The 13,801-nt window shown below is 46.1% G+C and overlaps 2 protein-coding genes across 2 annotated transcripts; both read right to left on the bottom strand.

Moving 5' to 3' along the window:
- Positions 1 to 2,806: 2,806 nt before the first annotated feature.
- Positions 2,807 to 8,236, bottom strand: LOC135243625 (pyrroline-5-carboxylate reductase 1, mitochondrial-like). Its single transcript, XM_064315581.1, has 8 exons — positions 8,114 to 8,236; positions 7,761 to 7,835; positions 7,011 to 7,081; positions 6,205 to 6,384; positions 5,472 to 5,693; positions 5,096 to 5,188; positions 4,726 to 4,889; positions 2,807 to 3,666 (listed from the first exon to the last, which is right to left on the bottom strand). Exons 2-8 carry the CDS (start codon positions 7,825 to 7,827, stop codon positions 3,507 to 3,509), a joined length of 957 nt encoding a protein of 318 aa, XP_064171651.1. The 5' UTR covers positions 7,828 to 7,835; positions 8,114 to 8,236; the 3' UTR covers positions 2,807 to 3,506.
- A 1,729-nt stretch (positions 8,237 to 9,965) lies between these two features.
- On the bottom strand, positions 9,966 to 12,809 carry LOC135243841 (myeloid-associated differentiation marker-like protein 2). Its single transcript, XM_064315917.1, has one exon. It carries the CDS (start codon positions 11,868 to 11,870, stop codon positions 10,962 to 10,964), a length of 909 nt encoding a protein of 302 aa, XP_064171987.1. The 5' UTR covers positions 11,871 to 12,809; the 3' UTR covers positions 9,966 to 10,961.
- Between the last annotated feature and the right edge of the window lie 992 nt (positions 12,810 to 13,801).

A 13,801-nucleotide genomic window follows, 5' to 3' on the forward strand; every position in this document is an offset into this window, starting at 1 on the left:
AATATATTTCTGCTGAATGGCAGTTATAAAAGCCTGTAAAATGGTTAGTTGAAGCATCAGTTGTTGTGACTCATTGTTCGTACTTAAGTGTGCAGCCTTCAGATGAAGCGTTCCAGGGAAAGCATGTCACCCAGCAGTGGGTTGTGATAAAGCTGTCAGAACAACTGCATCCTAAGTCACAGACAAAAGGGAAGGAAAGTGGCCAGATGTTTAAGGGACCGGAACCCTCAGGCCTTGACGTATCTAATCCAAGGTGGGGAAAAGCTGACAATTCTTATAGCATGTCAGGTCCCGTCAGAGGTAGCATAAATGGCTTGTACAGACAGTATTAATAACAGCTATGACAGTCACCCCAGACACCGGTTTCTGCTGAGCAAGGTAAATTGATATAGCACGGCTCTATGGATGATCCTTGCATTGCACTTGTTTTAGTGTGAAATGTCTGATGAATCTCTTATACCAGCATGGCCGGCCCGTGGCATAAACGTTCTATGCGGTTGTGTAGGGATACACAACCACTAGGGGGGGCCACACAATCAAATGTTTATCTAAGGTAAATAACATTACTTTCGTAATTATGTTATTCATCCCCTATCACGGAATTAGCGGTATAAATTTAAAACGGAATGGCAACGGAACATTGCATAACAATGTAATATAAGAATGATTTTACCTTTTACCAAGAGAGCCCCCCCCCCCCCCCCCCCACTCCGAACGCATCCCACAGAATTGTTTAGGGCCATCAAAATCCTAGGGCCGGCTCTGTATACCAGAGACAAGGGTCTTTTGACATGCCAGGCTGAAGGTCTTACGCCAGCCCTGTAGAAAGCATTCTACGCTGGGCCAAGTGTGCTGGTGGAAATGTCTCAGTCAGTAACATTTAAATTCAAACAATCAGGATTTTCCTTTTTTTCCTTCTCAGTCGGTGGGAACAGACTTTCTGATGAAATGTGGTTCACTGTGAAGCTGCCCTACTTAATCCTACAGAGAACCACAGCCTACATTCAGCCAGCTTGGCGGTAATGAGTGAGCACTGCTTTAAATTTAGACGTGTATCACTCTTTGTCCCTCATATCTTTCTGCTTCTCGTTGCGACCGAGCCGAACCTGTTGAATTAAAAAAAGAAGCTATTTATCAGAGAGTTCATCTGAGAGTTGTTTTACGTGTCACAGAGCCGTTATGGATGCACAGAGAGGGAAGCGGAAGTCTGGGGGGGGGGGGTGGTTTTCACTAGTGGTTAGACTCAAGCTGATTCTTCCCCTACACACCCCAGCTGCAGGGCTGTGATAAACCATCCGTTTGGGTTTGGGGAGGGGTGTCCTCTTCTTCTTTGTCCTTTCTGTTCTGTTCTAGTCAGAATTTTAAACCGCCAATGGGAGGTGCCTCGCTATGAGAGATCGGACCACAGGTGCTGCTCTTCCAATTCAAGGAAATATTTTGGGGGGGGGGGGGGTGGGTGTTGTACGGGTGAAGCCAAGTTTGTGACTCATGGAAAATTTAAGGGGTGTGAGCTCCACATATCACAGCACAAAGAAGTTAGTCATATTTTGTATATATTTTGGCCAAATGTCAAAGGCTATCTCATCTTAAATCTAAGAACACTGTCTATACAAAGAGAAAAATGAAACTGATGTCTCATCTTACTCCTAAGTATAACACTCTTACAACCCACAAGGTACTAAATGTCTGCATCACAATTTGCCAGAACTGTATATGTATATGCAAAGCCATACAGTTTTGGCAAATATATATATGATTTGCAGGAACATGTATTTTGGGATCAATGAAGCCTAGCTTAGCCATCACAGTTGGGTGCACAGAGGCCCTCAGCTGTGACTTCAGCGGAAACCTGCGTGGGCTTTTTAACTTCTCTTATGCGAACACGGAGAAGCTCACCATCGGTGTCGTAACCTTGCAAAATCCCCTTTGTAATTCTGCTTATTCATATTTTATTTTACTCATTCATTTTTTACCCTACTTTTTTGTCTCATCCAGCTCCATGTACAGTATGCACGCCATAACTCAGCAAACGACCAACCCGTTTCAAACCTCCCGTGTGAGAAAAACCATTTGACCAATACATTTTTTTTTTGCTGTTCCTGAGAATGAGCTTTTTTTGGACATACAAAGGCTTTGCACAACACAGAGAATATGTAAAAAAAAAAAAAATGAGGAAGCCAAGAAAATGTACTTGAGCCTGATGTGCCGAAGAAGTAGTGTTTGACATTTAAGCATTTAAGAACAACTGAATAATATGAGAGCAATAAGCAACATTTTTCCTTGACCAGTTGCCAAGAAATAAAGTGATACCCCCTGTTCTTATGCCCCAAATTCCAGCAACATCTTACAGTACACAGCTTATTGAAGTAAGTCACCACCTTTTCTGCAAAGATATCTAGAACAGAAGTTTACTGGCCTGGTCCAGCTCTTGACCACTAAGTCAAATCCACTTCACATTGAAAGGTTATGGTATAACTTACGAACGGTCTATTAATGAAAAACAAAGAGTGACTCCCCTCTGGTTTTCCAAAGCCCTGGTGCAAAATATTTTAGTGTGCCTGGAATGAGCACACTAAAGCCATAAATCCTGCACTATAAATACCCTTTAACCGACATACATGAACCACAGCACTTCAGTCTGCATTAGGTTGTCAAGGAGACGTGCTCCACTCTGACCTCACTAGAACTGTAACAGTAAAGTGTTCACAACGCAGGCTAGCATGCTGCCCAATATGTAAAACTCGCATATCGCTTAAGATTGGAATAAATGTGTTGGGGGGAGGAAAAACAAAACATACAGCCAAGATTGCAAAAAATATTATTTTATGCGGAAATAGTCTAAAAAAGAAACCATAACCATGAAGCATAAATAGAAATTTTGGGTTTGTGTAAAAGTATACATTACGAAGAACAAAAAAATGAAATCATACAATTTCATGGTTTAATGCACCAACTTAACCAATAGAGACAGGAGGCTGAGAAAAATAAGACTCTTAGATATCCTCTTTAAATATATATTTCAAAATAATACTCATATAGATCTGTCACCTATCAATATTTCTGTTCCAGTTGCATATCCTCTCATCTGAGCACACTAGTTATCCCTTAACCATACAATGTCTAACCAGAAGAATAACAAAAAAAATTAATGGTAAACTCATATTAAAACCATAATAGATAGTACTTTACCACACGCTGCCAATCATGGACTTTTATGAGCCAATCAAAATTGTTTGGATCAAATCAGTCAGTCGTTGATATTGTTTGATGGGGTTTTTAGGGGTTACAAAGTTTTACTCTAAAATCTGGATGATCCAATCAGAGGATATGGCATTGACAGGCGAGGTTTTACAACCCAAGTAATGGGTGGGGCTAAAATGAGCCATCAATCCCAGACTTAATAAAACCAATAAAAATACGAAAATACAAGTCATTGGTCCAAATAGGTTTGTTCCTGATGAGAGGCTCCACCCACTTAGTGAAGTGAACTGCTCCGCCGCTAGGGCTCAGTTCTTGTGTCGGGGGTTGTTGTTGAGGAGGTTGAGCCCGGACCGGGGCGCCACGCTCGTCCCGCTGACGCCCGGCTGCTGCAGGACCTTGTCCAGCGTCGTCTTCTTGATGGCGGTCGGCGAGATCTTCTCCTGGTCAGCCAGGAACTGCAGCTCCCTTTAGAGATACGGGAGAACGAGGGTGAGAGAGACTCCTCCGAACACACCTGCTGAAGAAATCCCTTATAGCATTCTCCACACATCCTGGCTAGCCCTATTTATCTAAACACACCGGTTAAAAAAAACACGCACTCACTGAGGACTACATAGCATTATGTAACAAGCTTTGATAGCAGAAGCCCTTATCTAGGGCAGGGTAGCCAGATTTTGTTATGACCCATTTATACAGCTGTGTATTTACTAAGGTCATTCCTGGCTAAAAGACAGGCACTGGAGTTTCAAACAGGCAGCCATGTGGTTTTAAGAACATGCTGCACCGCTTAGCACCAGGATGCACAACCCTGTTCCAGGAGATCTCCCGTCCTGTAGGTTTTGACTCCAGCCCTAACAAAGCACACTTCATTCTACAGCTATGATCTTGTTGAGCTGCTAACTAGTAGTCTAATGCATTTTATTCTGGTGTTTTATTATTATCTGTAAAATTCCCTGTTTCTTCTCCTACAGCAAGAGTTTGCAAAACATGATTATTAATGTTAGTATTAATTATGTCCTGTACTGAATCTGCCTGGGTAAGGGAAACCTACTAAATGCTCAATTAGAACATAAAAAATCTTCAGCAGTCGACTTAATCTTGCCGATTTAAGAGAGTGAGAAAAGCCATAAACCTCATGCAATACAATATGTCACACTATAATGGGGACTGTGGTATAAATACTGACCAATAGCGCCCTCTGCTGTTCAACCAGTGATACCTAACAGAGCTAGTGCCTCGTTGCTTTTGAATGTCAATTTTCAGTGCACTGAGTGCCATAAAAACCCGCCCACATCAATCCCAGTCCGCAACCCTGAACTGGGTCCTGAAGCAGGGGGCCGAATGCCCCGCCCCGCTCTGGCCTTCGCCGCCCTGCCCCACCCTGCCCAGCTCTGCTCCACCCTGACCCTACCCCTGCCCCGCCCCGCCCTGTCCTCGCCCGTCCTGCTCTGCCCCACCCCGCCCCACCCTGACCCCGCCCTGCCCCACCCCACCCGGCTCCCTCCCTTCAGAGCACCCCTGTACCTGGTCCTGATGCAGGACGCCTCCACAGCGTTGATGAGCAGGCTGCGGAACCCCCCGCTCTCCAGGACGTGCAGGGCGTGGATGGTGGCGCCCCCTGGTGAGCACACGTTGTCCTTCAGCTGGCCCGGGTGCTGCTCTGACTCCAGCAGCATTTTAGCTGCACCCTGCGGGAGGGGGAGAGGAGCCAGTGTATGTATTGATTCCTGAACTATGACGTACACACTGCCCAATTCTGATGCAAATGGACCCGAGAAGCCAGAGAACGATTAGGTGGCTTTGATATTGATCTACAACTGATGACAGACTGCGTAGGTGAATATGACGCCTGTGATGAGGATGATGAGGAGGAACCGGAAGGGGATGAACTCACTAGGAGGGCCTGAGCTCCCAGTCGGACGGCCAGTCTCCTCGGCAGACCCATCTTCACCCCACCGTCAGCCAGCGCATCGAGAGCCGTGAAAGCCTGCAAACGCACAGGCAAAATAAAAGCCCTTCACCGCTCTGCAACCCGGCTACTCCAAAAGGCTGGTCTGGACACTCTTAACGGCTGTGCTGCTGTTTGTTATGATCCTCATATTACGGTCAGTGTTACAGGTCTCGCACCAGAACTTAGTACAAGCCTTGTTACAGTTCCCACTACAGTTCTGCTAGGGGCTTGTTACAGGGTCATTACAGGTGTCGTCACAGGGCTCATTAAGGGTTTGTTACAGGCCTCATTACGGGCCTCACTGCAGGGGTAGACCTACGTAGGCGGGGCCGCTGCCGCTGAGACCCGTGACGGCGTCGATCAGGTCCTCCTCCACCTCCGTGCAGAAGCCCACGCTGCTCATGAGCTGCTCCAGCAGCCGGCCGTCCTCCACCTGCGCGTGCGTGCCGGTGGCGTACACCGTGGCCCCCTCTCGCACCACCACGGGGGTGTTGGTCATGCACCGCATCACTTTGGGGGCAAGCCGATGAGTGCCCAGCTTCTGCAAGGGGGGGACAGCGACAGCCAATGACAAGGACAGATGGGATGTTTATTCACGCAAATACGGTGCTGTCCGTACTCCAGCGCACCGATTTGAAATGGAACGATGAATACGATGTTAAAGCGCAGACTGTCAGCTGTAATTTGTGGGTATTTACATCCATATGCCCCATTTTAGGGTACCAAATGTAATTGGACAAATTAGCAATCTTAAAGTTTTCATATTCAGCACTTGGTTGCACATCTTTGATTACTGCCTGAAATCTGCGACCCATTGCCATCATCAGACACTGGCAAACTATAGCTTGGGACATGTGTCTGGGGGTTATTGACAATAAAAAGTAATGAAAGGTTAGCAACAGAGGTATAATTCCCATACTATTGATTTGCATTGAAAAATTTGATAATGTAACATTTCTCATACAAAATAATAATGGAAAAAAACTCATATAAAGACCGTCATGTCAGAAATCAAAATAGGTTGTGGGGTGGGGGACATGCCCCTGACTGACCTTCTCGATGGAGCTGATGGTGACCCCAGCAGCACAGGACACAATGAGGTGCCGGTCCTCGATGCCAGGCCCAATGTCATCCAGTACGAAGGGGATAATTTGGGGCTTTACAGCCAGGAACAGTACATCACTCCTGCTCACCGTCTCCTTGTTGCTATTAGTCAGGTTCACCCCCATTTTCTGAGGGGGGGCAGAACAAATTGTCATTACCTTTTTTGGCATGACCCCCTCTCACCCAATAAACCTTATATTATACCATTCATTTGTTTAGCAAAAACTATTGTGCAGTTTGTGTAATTTCACATTCCATGCATTTTCATGTATGGATATTTCCATCCATCCATCCATCCATTAACTATACCCGCTTATCCTGGACAGGGTCGTGGGGGTGCTGGAGCCTATCCCAACATGCATTGGGCAGGAGGCAAGATTACACCTTGGACATGCTGCCAATCTATCACAGGGCACTCACACCTATGGGTAATTTAGAGTCTCCAATTAGTCTACCTGCATGTCTTTGGACTGTGGGAGGAAACCGGAGTACCCAGAGGAAACCCATGTGGACACAGGGAGAACATGCAAACTCCACACAGAAAGGCCCAGGCCGGGATTCAAACCCAGGACCTTACTTTGAGTAAAAAGTGACCCTCCCCCAAGACCATCTAATATAATACAGACAACACATTTTACATTCACTCACCAGACACCCCTTAAACAGGGAAACTTCTGTGACATGTTTTCCACACCCCATTTATACACATAAATATACATGGCTGAATATTTACTCAACAAGGCCCCCCACTCACCCTCAGCCCTGACACATTCAGGCGGTCTACATCTGGACAGCTGGCCGTGATCTTGTGGGCAGCTAGTACACCTGGGAACCGACAGGCATACAATCCAATAAGGGTACAGTAATCAGCAACAGTAATTAACTACTGTCAATGTCTCTAGTAATCATTTACTAATGGTGTGTTTTATATATATATATATATATATATATATATATATATATATATATTCATATACATACATGCACTCAATGCATTAATTAATGGTTCATTATGATTAATTAATGCCTATTATAAGTGCATTTATCACATCAAACAAAGGAGTTCGTTTGTTCGGCATTCCAGTGTTTAGCACTTATTTATGAAGCTGTGAATGATAATCCATATGTGAAAACAAGACGTCGTGGACACACGATACGACTTTTCAAGATAAGAATGCTTCAGAAGAAAATAAAAAATACTAAGACATAATTAGACAATGTTCATTTTGGAATAAACCTGCATATGGACGGACTGTCAAGGTTGTAAGTACTCTACCTGCACCATGCAAACAACCATGCAACAAGTGCAGCGCAAAGATGGACCATATGTAAAACTATAAACAGACTTAAACTCACAACAGTAGTAGGCTACTGTGGACAGTCATTTTAAATTACTGCCCATAGTAATGCAGCTATTTTAATTCGTGCCATACTGTAAAATTACGCAACTGACTTTTTACTTCACTGTAATGACTGTATTTTCAAACAAACCGCGTTAGCATACCGGCTGCCGTGAACCCTTTTGCTAGTGCGTGAGCCAGCTGGCCTGCTCCAATGAAACCGACGCTCATTTTCTGTCCTGCAACACAAATTCAATTACTTTTGTCAAGAAAAACTACTTACAGTTGAGCTATTTCTAATACGCACCATATAATATTAAGTTATTTCAATTCGTGCTGCGCGAGCCCTGCTCGGATATAAGGTTGGTTCTAATATACATAGTTAAATTGATATTAATCGTTCTAGCTTGTTCAACGTTGCGTAGGCTACTTGGCACATGACTTTGATTAAATCAATTCTATCCCGAAGAATGAACAGCTAAAACAGTATTGTGAAGACTAGACTTCACCGCCTTACCTGTTAAAATGTGTTTCCCTGTACAGTGCAATAGAAAGGTTGTGTCAACGTGGCTTCCGCGTTCAGCATACGCAAAACATTTCTCTACAAATGCCGTCGGAGGCAGGAAAGACAGGAATATGAGCCAATGATTTCTAACACTTGCCTGGATTTGACTAGTTACAGCCCGTTGCGTCAGATCCAAGACAGGTAAGGGGCGCACGAGGAGGTAAAATGCAGGTAGGTTGAAAAAGGATCGCCTACATTAACTGCGTCTTTACGCCTTGGTGTGGTTGAATTGAAATCCACAAAATTGTTGATTAACTTTATGGTCCTGCTATGCGATAAAACTTGCGATAAAAAGGCGAAATATAAATCATTGTCTTCTAAGTTATGTGTTTTACTCATTTTCGTTTTTTAGCAAGCTAGAAAAATTGTTGGCATGCAGCAAGAGCTGCGCCAAAATTCAAATTTTATCGGAGAACAGGAGAAATTTGCGGGTTAACACCCATGACACGACATGAAGTCGCCAGTGGTTTACAGTATCTTCAACGCCTCTCTTTTCCTGCAATGCAAGAAAAAACTGACACTTCCACCTTGCTGCAATTTTAATGGGAATTATACACATAATTGTGACTGTGGGATTTCAGCCCAAATGCTGCCTTCGATTCCTTTCCCCCCTCATTCCACCACTCACTATATCTATCTCCGTGAGAAGCCCTAGGGTCCACTGCTAGATCGCACAGAACGCATCTGCATGACTGAGGCTAGCTCAGTCATGTTTCCATCAGTGTGCAGTAAAACGTTCTGTGTTAAATTAGCTCTTACAGAGTACCATTGGACTCATAAACTCTGTTGGAGTCAAATTAACTCTGCATATTTTACTGTATACAGTGGCATTACGAGTATATGTTTATGCATTTCACAAGTAATTCACTACGATTAACTTGTGTTCACTTCCTGGCTCTTATACTATTTGTATTAAGATTTAACCCACATGGTATGGGTTAAAATCTCAGGTAACCTATCCTTTAGGTCTTGCAGTGAACATTTATTAAAAAATAAAGATTAAAGATTACTAAATATGCATTCAACAACTATGCGTAACGCAATTTAAATTTCATTGGAGCATGTGCTGTTAAGTGATTTGGGGCTTATACTGAGGAAGCTGTGTTTCTGAACCATGCCATTTCTCCATTTTTGAAAAAAACATGGCATTCCTGGGACCATAGGAACTGCAATGGCAGTCCCAAAGCTATACGGAGAAAGTACAAGCCAAAGAAACTCTGGACCAGGGGTGGGCAAGTCCAGTCCTGGAGGGCTGGTGTGTATGTAGGTTTTTTGTTTCCACCAATAACCCTGGCTAAATGAGCTAATTGGCTGTATTCACCAGCACTGGTTCACTCGTAGATTAGATCGCCGTAAAACGTTTCACGAAGGGACACAAGAACAGTCTTCGGCTGTTCACCGATAAAGAAATGTAGCTAAAATATCAGATACTGTAAATGTAAGTGTTAAGTAATTAAGGTTGGAAAACTAGAAACAGATATGGCTCTACTTGTGTACTTCTGGAGTAGATCCTGCCCAGTTAGAACTGGAATACAGATGGTTGATGTCATCTCCCTTGGCTAAGGTGGAGCTAGTAGCCTGTTTGCAATTAGTTTTTTTTTAACTTTTCATAGGGTGGTTGGCAACGCCACTGCTAACATCTTTGTTAGGTCTTTAAACTACTATTTACTTACTAAAATGGCAGCTTTGCAGTTCTGTTTTAAAAATATCAACAGCGTATATTAATACGACCCTAAAAACTAGTTGCCTGCATCTTTGTGACTGGGAGACATGCAGGGAAAAAAGAACCAAATACACAATCCAATAAATCAAATATTTAACCTTTAATAGAAACAGAAACAAGTCTCTCAAATGATCCAGCACTAATGTACATGTGCTTATTTACTTAAATAAGATCAAGTTAACCCTTGCTGTTAAAAGACAATTGAAATCTTTTAATTGGAATCTTTGAATCTTTGCAGAGCCCACAGCATGGTTTCCAGATAATTCTCCCTCCAACAAATATTCGGCAAATAATAAGGTATCAACTAAGAAAACTATCATAAGGCACATATCAGTGTAGAGGCTGCATTTTGTTTTGACTATTTAACCAATCCAGTTATTTTTTATAAAAGAAAATGAGTAAATTATTTCAATAAATACAATAAATACATCAAAAATGGTTAATACTTTGTTATTGATACCACTAAACACTTATATTTTCATTGTGTTACTTCCTCTGTTGTGGTCAAGCATGCAGAATGATCTTCCTTCTTTTGAGGGGAGATAGGAGAGGCACATTTGGGACAGTCCCCCCAGGAGAGGTAGCGTAGGGTCTGGGGAGGAGCACAGGGGGAGGGGGGAAGATGCGGATTGGACAGCGTAGGTACTGCCGGAGAGATTCTTCACTTCTTCCTCATGGATGAGCTGAGGGGGATGCGCTGGAGACAATATCCTGGTCCTGGACCCCACCTCTGCTAGGGAATGGAAGGCAGATGCCAGTTCCAGAGAACAAGGGCCACACACACATCACTCCTGCCCCCCTGCTCCCTCCATCTAACTGAGAGGAAGACATCGCCCGGGTCCCTAGATGCCAGAATAAAGGAGCATAAACTAACCTTAAAAGACCCATGAGTAGGGTAGGAAGGGTGCTCCGAAAATAGGGAGGTCAAAGGCAAATTGCCTATAAGACACAATGTAAGGTTTTCCATCGCATCTTCCAAATCTAGCCCTACGGAAGGGTTTAGGAGGGGCCAGGGGTGTTCCAGTAACTCAGGAGAAGCATGGGGCTTCCGTGGAGGACGGGGGACGGTGCTGGGCCTCAGGGTTGCTGGGATACGAAGCGGATCCTCTGAGAGTAGACCAGGTCGGTGATGTACAGCGCCAGGTTGACGTGGGTGAAGACGGCCACCACCAGCTTGCTGTCCCAGGGACACTTCCCCCGCGGGCAGCCTTCGGGGCGGGCGGGCATGCCGTACTTCCTGTCGAAGCTGAACACGGGCCAGACCACGGCGGTGCTCATGTAGAGCAGCACGGCCAGGAAGGTGTAGATGACCACAAAGCGGTCGAAGGGGAAGCGCAGGGCCGCCGTCCTGCCGGAGACGGTGAGCGCGATCACCACCACCGTCACGGCGAAGCACAGGCTGTACACCACCACGCAGTACTGGGTGGGGACGTGCCTGTTGTACTCGCTGTCGTTGGCCAGGGCGCCGAATATGATGCAGGCCACGAAGGCCTGGACCACCTTGAGCAGCCCGGACATGGTGGCCATGTAGCCCACCACGTGCCCCGGCTTGGCCTGGGTGAGGAAGACCTCGGCGCCGTAGGCGAAGCAGCAGACGGACGAGCAGACGGTGACGGCGATGCGGTAGTCGCGCACCTCGCAGCCGTCCGCGGGGCACTGCGGCTGCAGGAAGTAGACGGGGTAGACCACGGAGGCGGTGACGTACATCAGCGTGGCCAGCATGGCGTAGGCCACGGTGAAGTTGTCCCAGGATATGGGCATGCACCCGTGGAGGCGGGTGACGTCCAGGGTGAACACCACCAGGGTCACCGCGAAGCAGAAGCACCACACGAACATGCAGAACGTCCCGTAGGTGGCGCTGTACCCGGCCTGGTGGGCCACCAGGCTCATGGTGGTGCAGCCCAGCAGCAGCTGGCACATCCGCGCAGCTCCCAGAGGAGACAGCAGCGCGGCCTTGTTCAGGTAGTGTCCCCCCTGGGGATCCATGTCTCCGCTCTGCCTCTACCCCCCCCCCCCCTTCCTTCACCCCAAAACCCTAAGCACTGGCTCCTAAAATACCGTCGCCCTCACAATCAAGGGCGTTGCTGCACCTCTTCAAGGCTTTCCCAGGGCCTCTCCCTCAGTCTTCAGCCTCTCCCTCGTTTTATAGACCTGTTTAATTACGAATCACGGCCCCTGCTTCCCTCCAAGGCTTTGTAATTACCATGTAGCACTGGAGCTCAAATTACAGATGACTGTAGAATATTTCTGTTCCTCTGACTCAGTGGCATACGGTAAATAGAACAATATGTCTGTGTTCCAGAGGGCTTGTGCCCTTTTAAATGCTCAAAAAGGAGCCCTTTACAGATCTGTAGAGTCAGTGCTGTGTTTCTTTTGTCCCGAACGCTTCCAAGCAGACAAGCGGAGTTACTCTTTCCTCAGATGTTTTCGTTTGCATTCGTGTGAGCTGACTGCAGGAGTCACATCTGCCGTCAATCCAACAGAGCTTTCGGTGGCAGCCAGAACACATTACTTGTGTGTTTCGTGAGGAGAAGTCCCGTTTTGTTTCACGTTACCTCCTGATGTGTCACCCCACGCTGCTTCGCTGCCTGCCCGCGGGTGGATCGCGGCTTCGCGCTGTGTCACCAGAAGGTATGGAGTCGGGTCCGTGCTGCAGCTTCAGGCTTTGCTCGGACACTGTCCCCTAAAAAAGAACTCTGCCACACGTCCAGCCCAGGCTCGCTCCTGTGACCTTCCTGAGGAGAAGCGGGGGAGACAACCCCTGGGCCCCCTTAATCTCGTCTCCCTCCCCCACGGGTCCTGCAGTCCGTTTAGTCCTCCTCTCTCAGGCCGGTGTTTCAGCAAATGCTCTCCTCTTCTTTTCTCCTCTTCCTCTCCAACACCCCTTCTCTCTCTCTCTCTCTCCCTCTCTTGCTCTCTCTCTCTCCCGCTCTCTCTCCCACCCCCCCTTTCTCTCTCCCTCCCTCCCTCTCTCGGTGGAGCAGTGGAGCCTCTTTGGGGAGGTATTTTTTAAAGCAGCTATGCTCTTCCAAGCCTGGAGAGGCAGTGGCTAAGGACCACGCCAGCACTAAAAATAGAGGGTCTATATTCCACAGTGGAATGGGGTGGGAAACCACATGCCAGCACCACGCTGTAGCCCAGGGAGTCACATTTCAGGGAGGACGGGGGGGCGGGCGGGCGGGGGGGGGGTTGGATGGCTGGGACTCTGACTCAATGCAAGCATGTCTCACAGGGATGTATTTAGCCACAACGGTAATGACAGGGAAGGATGAGGGGGGGGAAGGCAGGGAAAAAATTGTGCCAAATTTGGCCAAAAATGACATGCTGTTCTCGTGGGTAATTATACTGCAGTGATTGAAAGGGTGAAGTGAGGTAGGAGTGGGAAGTTCATACCTGTTTGGAACCTCAGGAAGCACTGTTTCACATCAGGATTTAGATACTCTGTGTATCACATTTGTTCCATCCCCCCAAATAAATAATAAATTACCAGTATTTTTTAAACAGGTAGATCAACTGAGAACTGACAAAATTGGGGAAATTGTCCAGCTACTCATATATATGGGGAATCATATGGTAGACAGGTATTTCTGAATTTGAGAGAACAGTTTTTACAACAATCTACTGGGCATTTGTAATTTGCAATTAGGACATGTTTAATAGCACTTAATGAAAATTTGGTTGGCATCCAACCACCATCTCTGCTCAAAATACCACAAGTACAATAGACCGTGACTCATTTATTCATGAAGAGACCAGCTTTGCTGATTGCATGTATTTGAAACACATGGGAGCATAAACTGTCACTGCTGCAGGTACTTTCACTTAGACGTCTGTGACAGACATCGAAAACTTCACCAGAGCATGTTTGGATTCTTTGATCCTGATTCTAGAAGTGCAGTGGAAAGACCAGATGGGCC

This window comes from Anguilla rostrata, chromosome 17, assembly GCF_018555375.3.
Source record: "Anguilla rostrata isolate EN2019 chromosome 17, ASM1855537v3, whole genome shotgun sequence".
Classification (NCBI taxonomy): Eukaryota; Metazoa; Chordata; class Actinopteri; order Anguilliformes; family Anguillidae; genus Anguilla; species Anguilla rostrata.

Coding starts and splice junctions, on each gene's coding strand:
- LOC135243625 (XM_064315581.1), bottom strand. CDS start 7,827: ATGAGCGTCGGTTTCATTGGAGCAGGCCAGCTGGCTCACGCACTAGCA. Junction 4,890..5,095: donor TGGGAGCTCAGGCCCTCCTA/GTGAGTTCATCC, acceptor CCCCTCCCGCAG/GGTGCAGCTAAAATGCTGCT. Junction 3,667..4,725: donor GCGTCCTGCATCAGGACCAG/GTACAGGGGTGC, acceptor GTATCTCTAAAG/GGAGCTGCAGTTCCTGGCTG.
- LOC135243841 (XM_064315917.1), bottom strand. CDS start 11,870: ATGGATCCCCAGGGGGGACACTACCTGAACAAGGCCGCGCTGCTGTCT.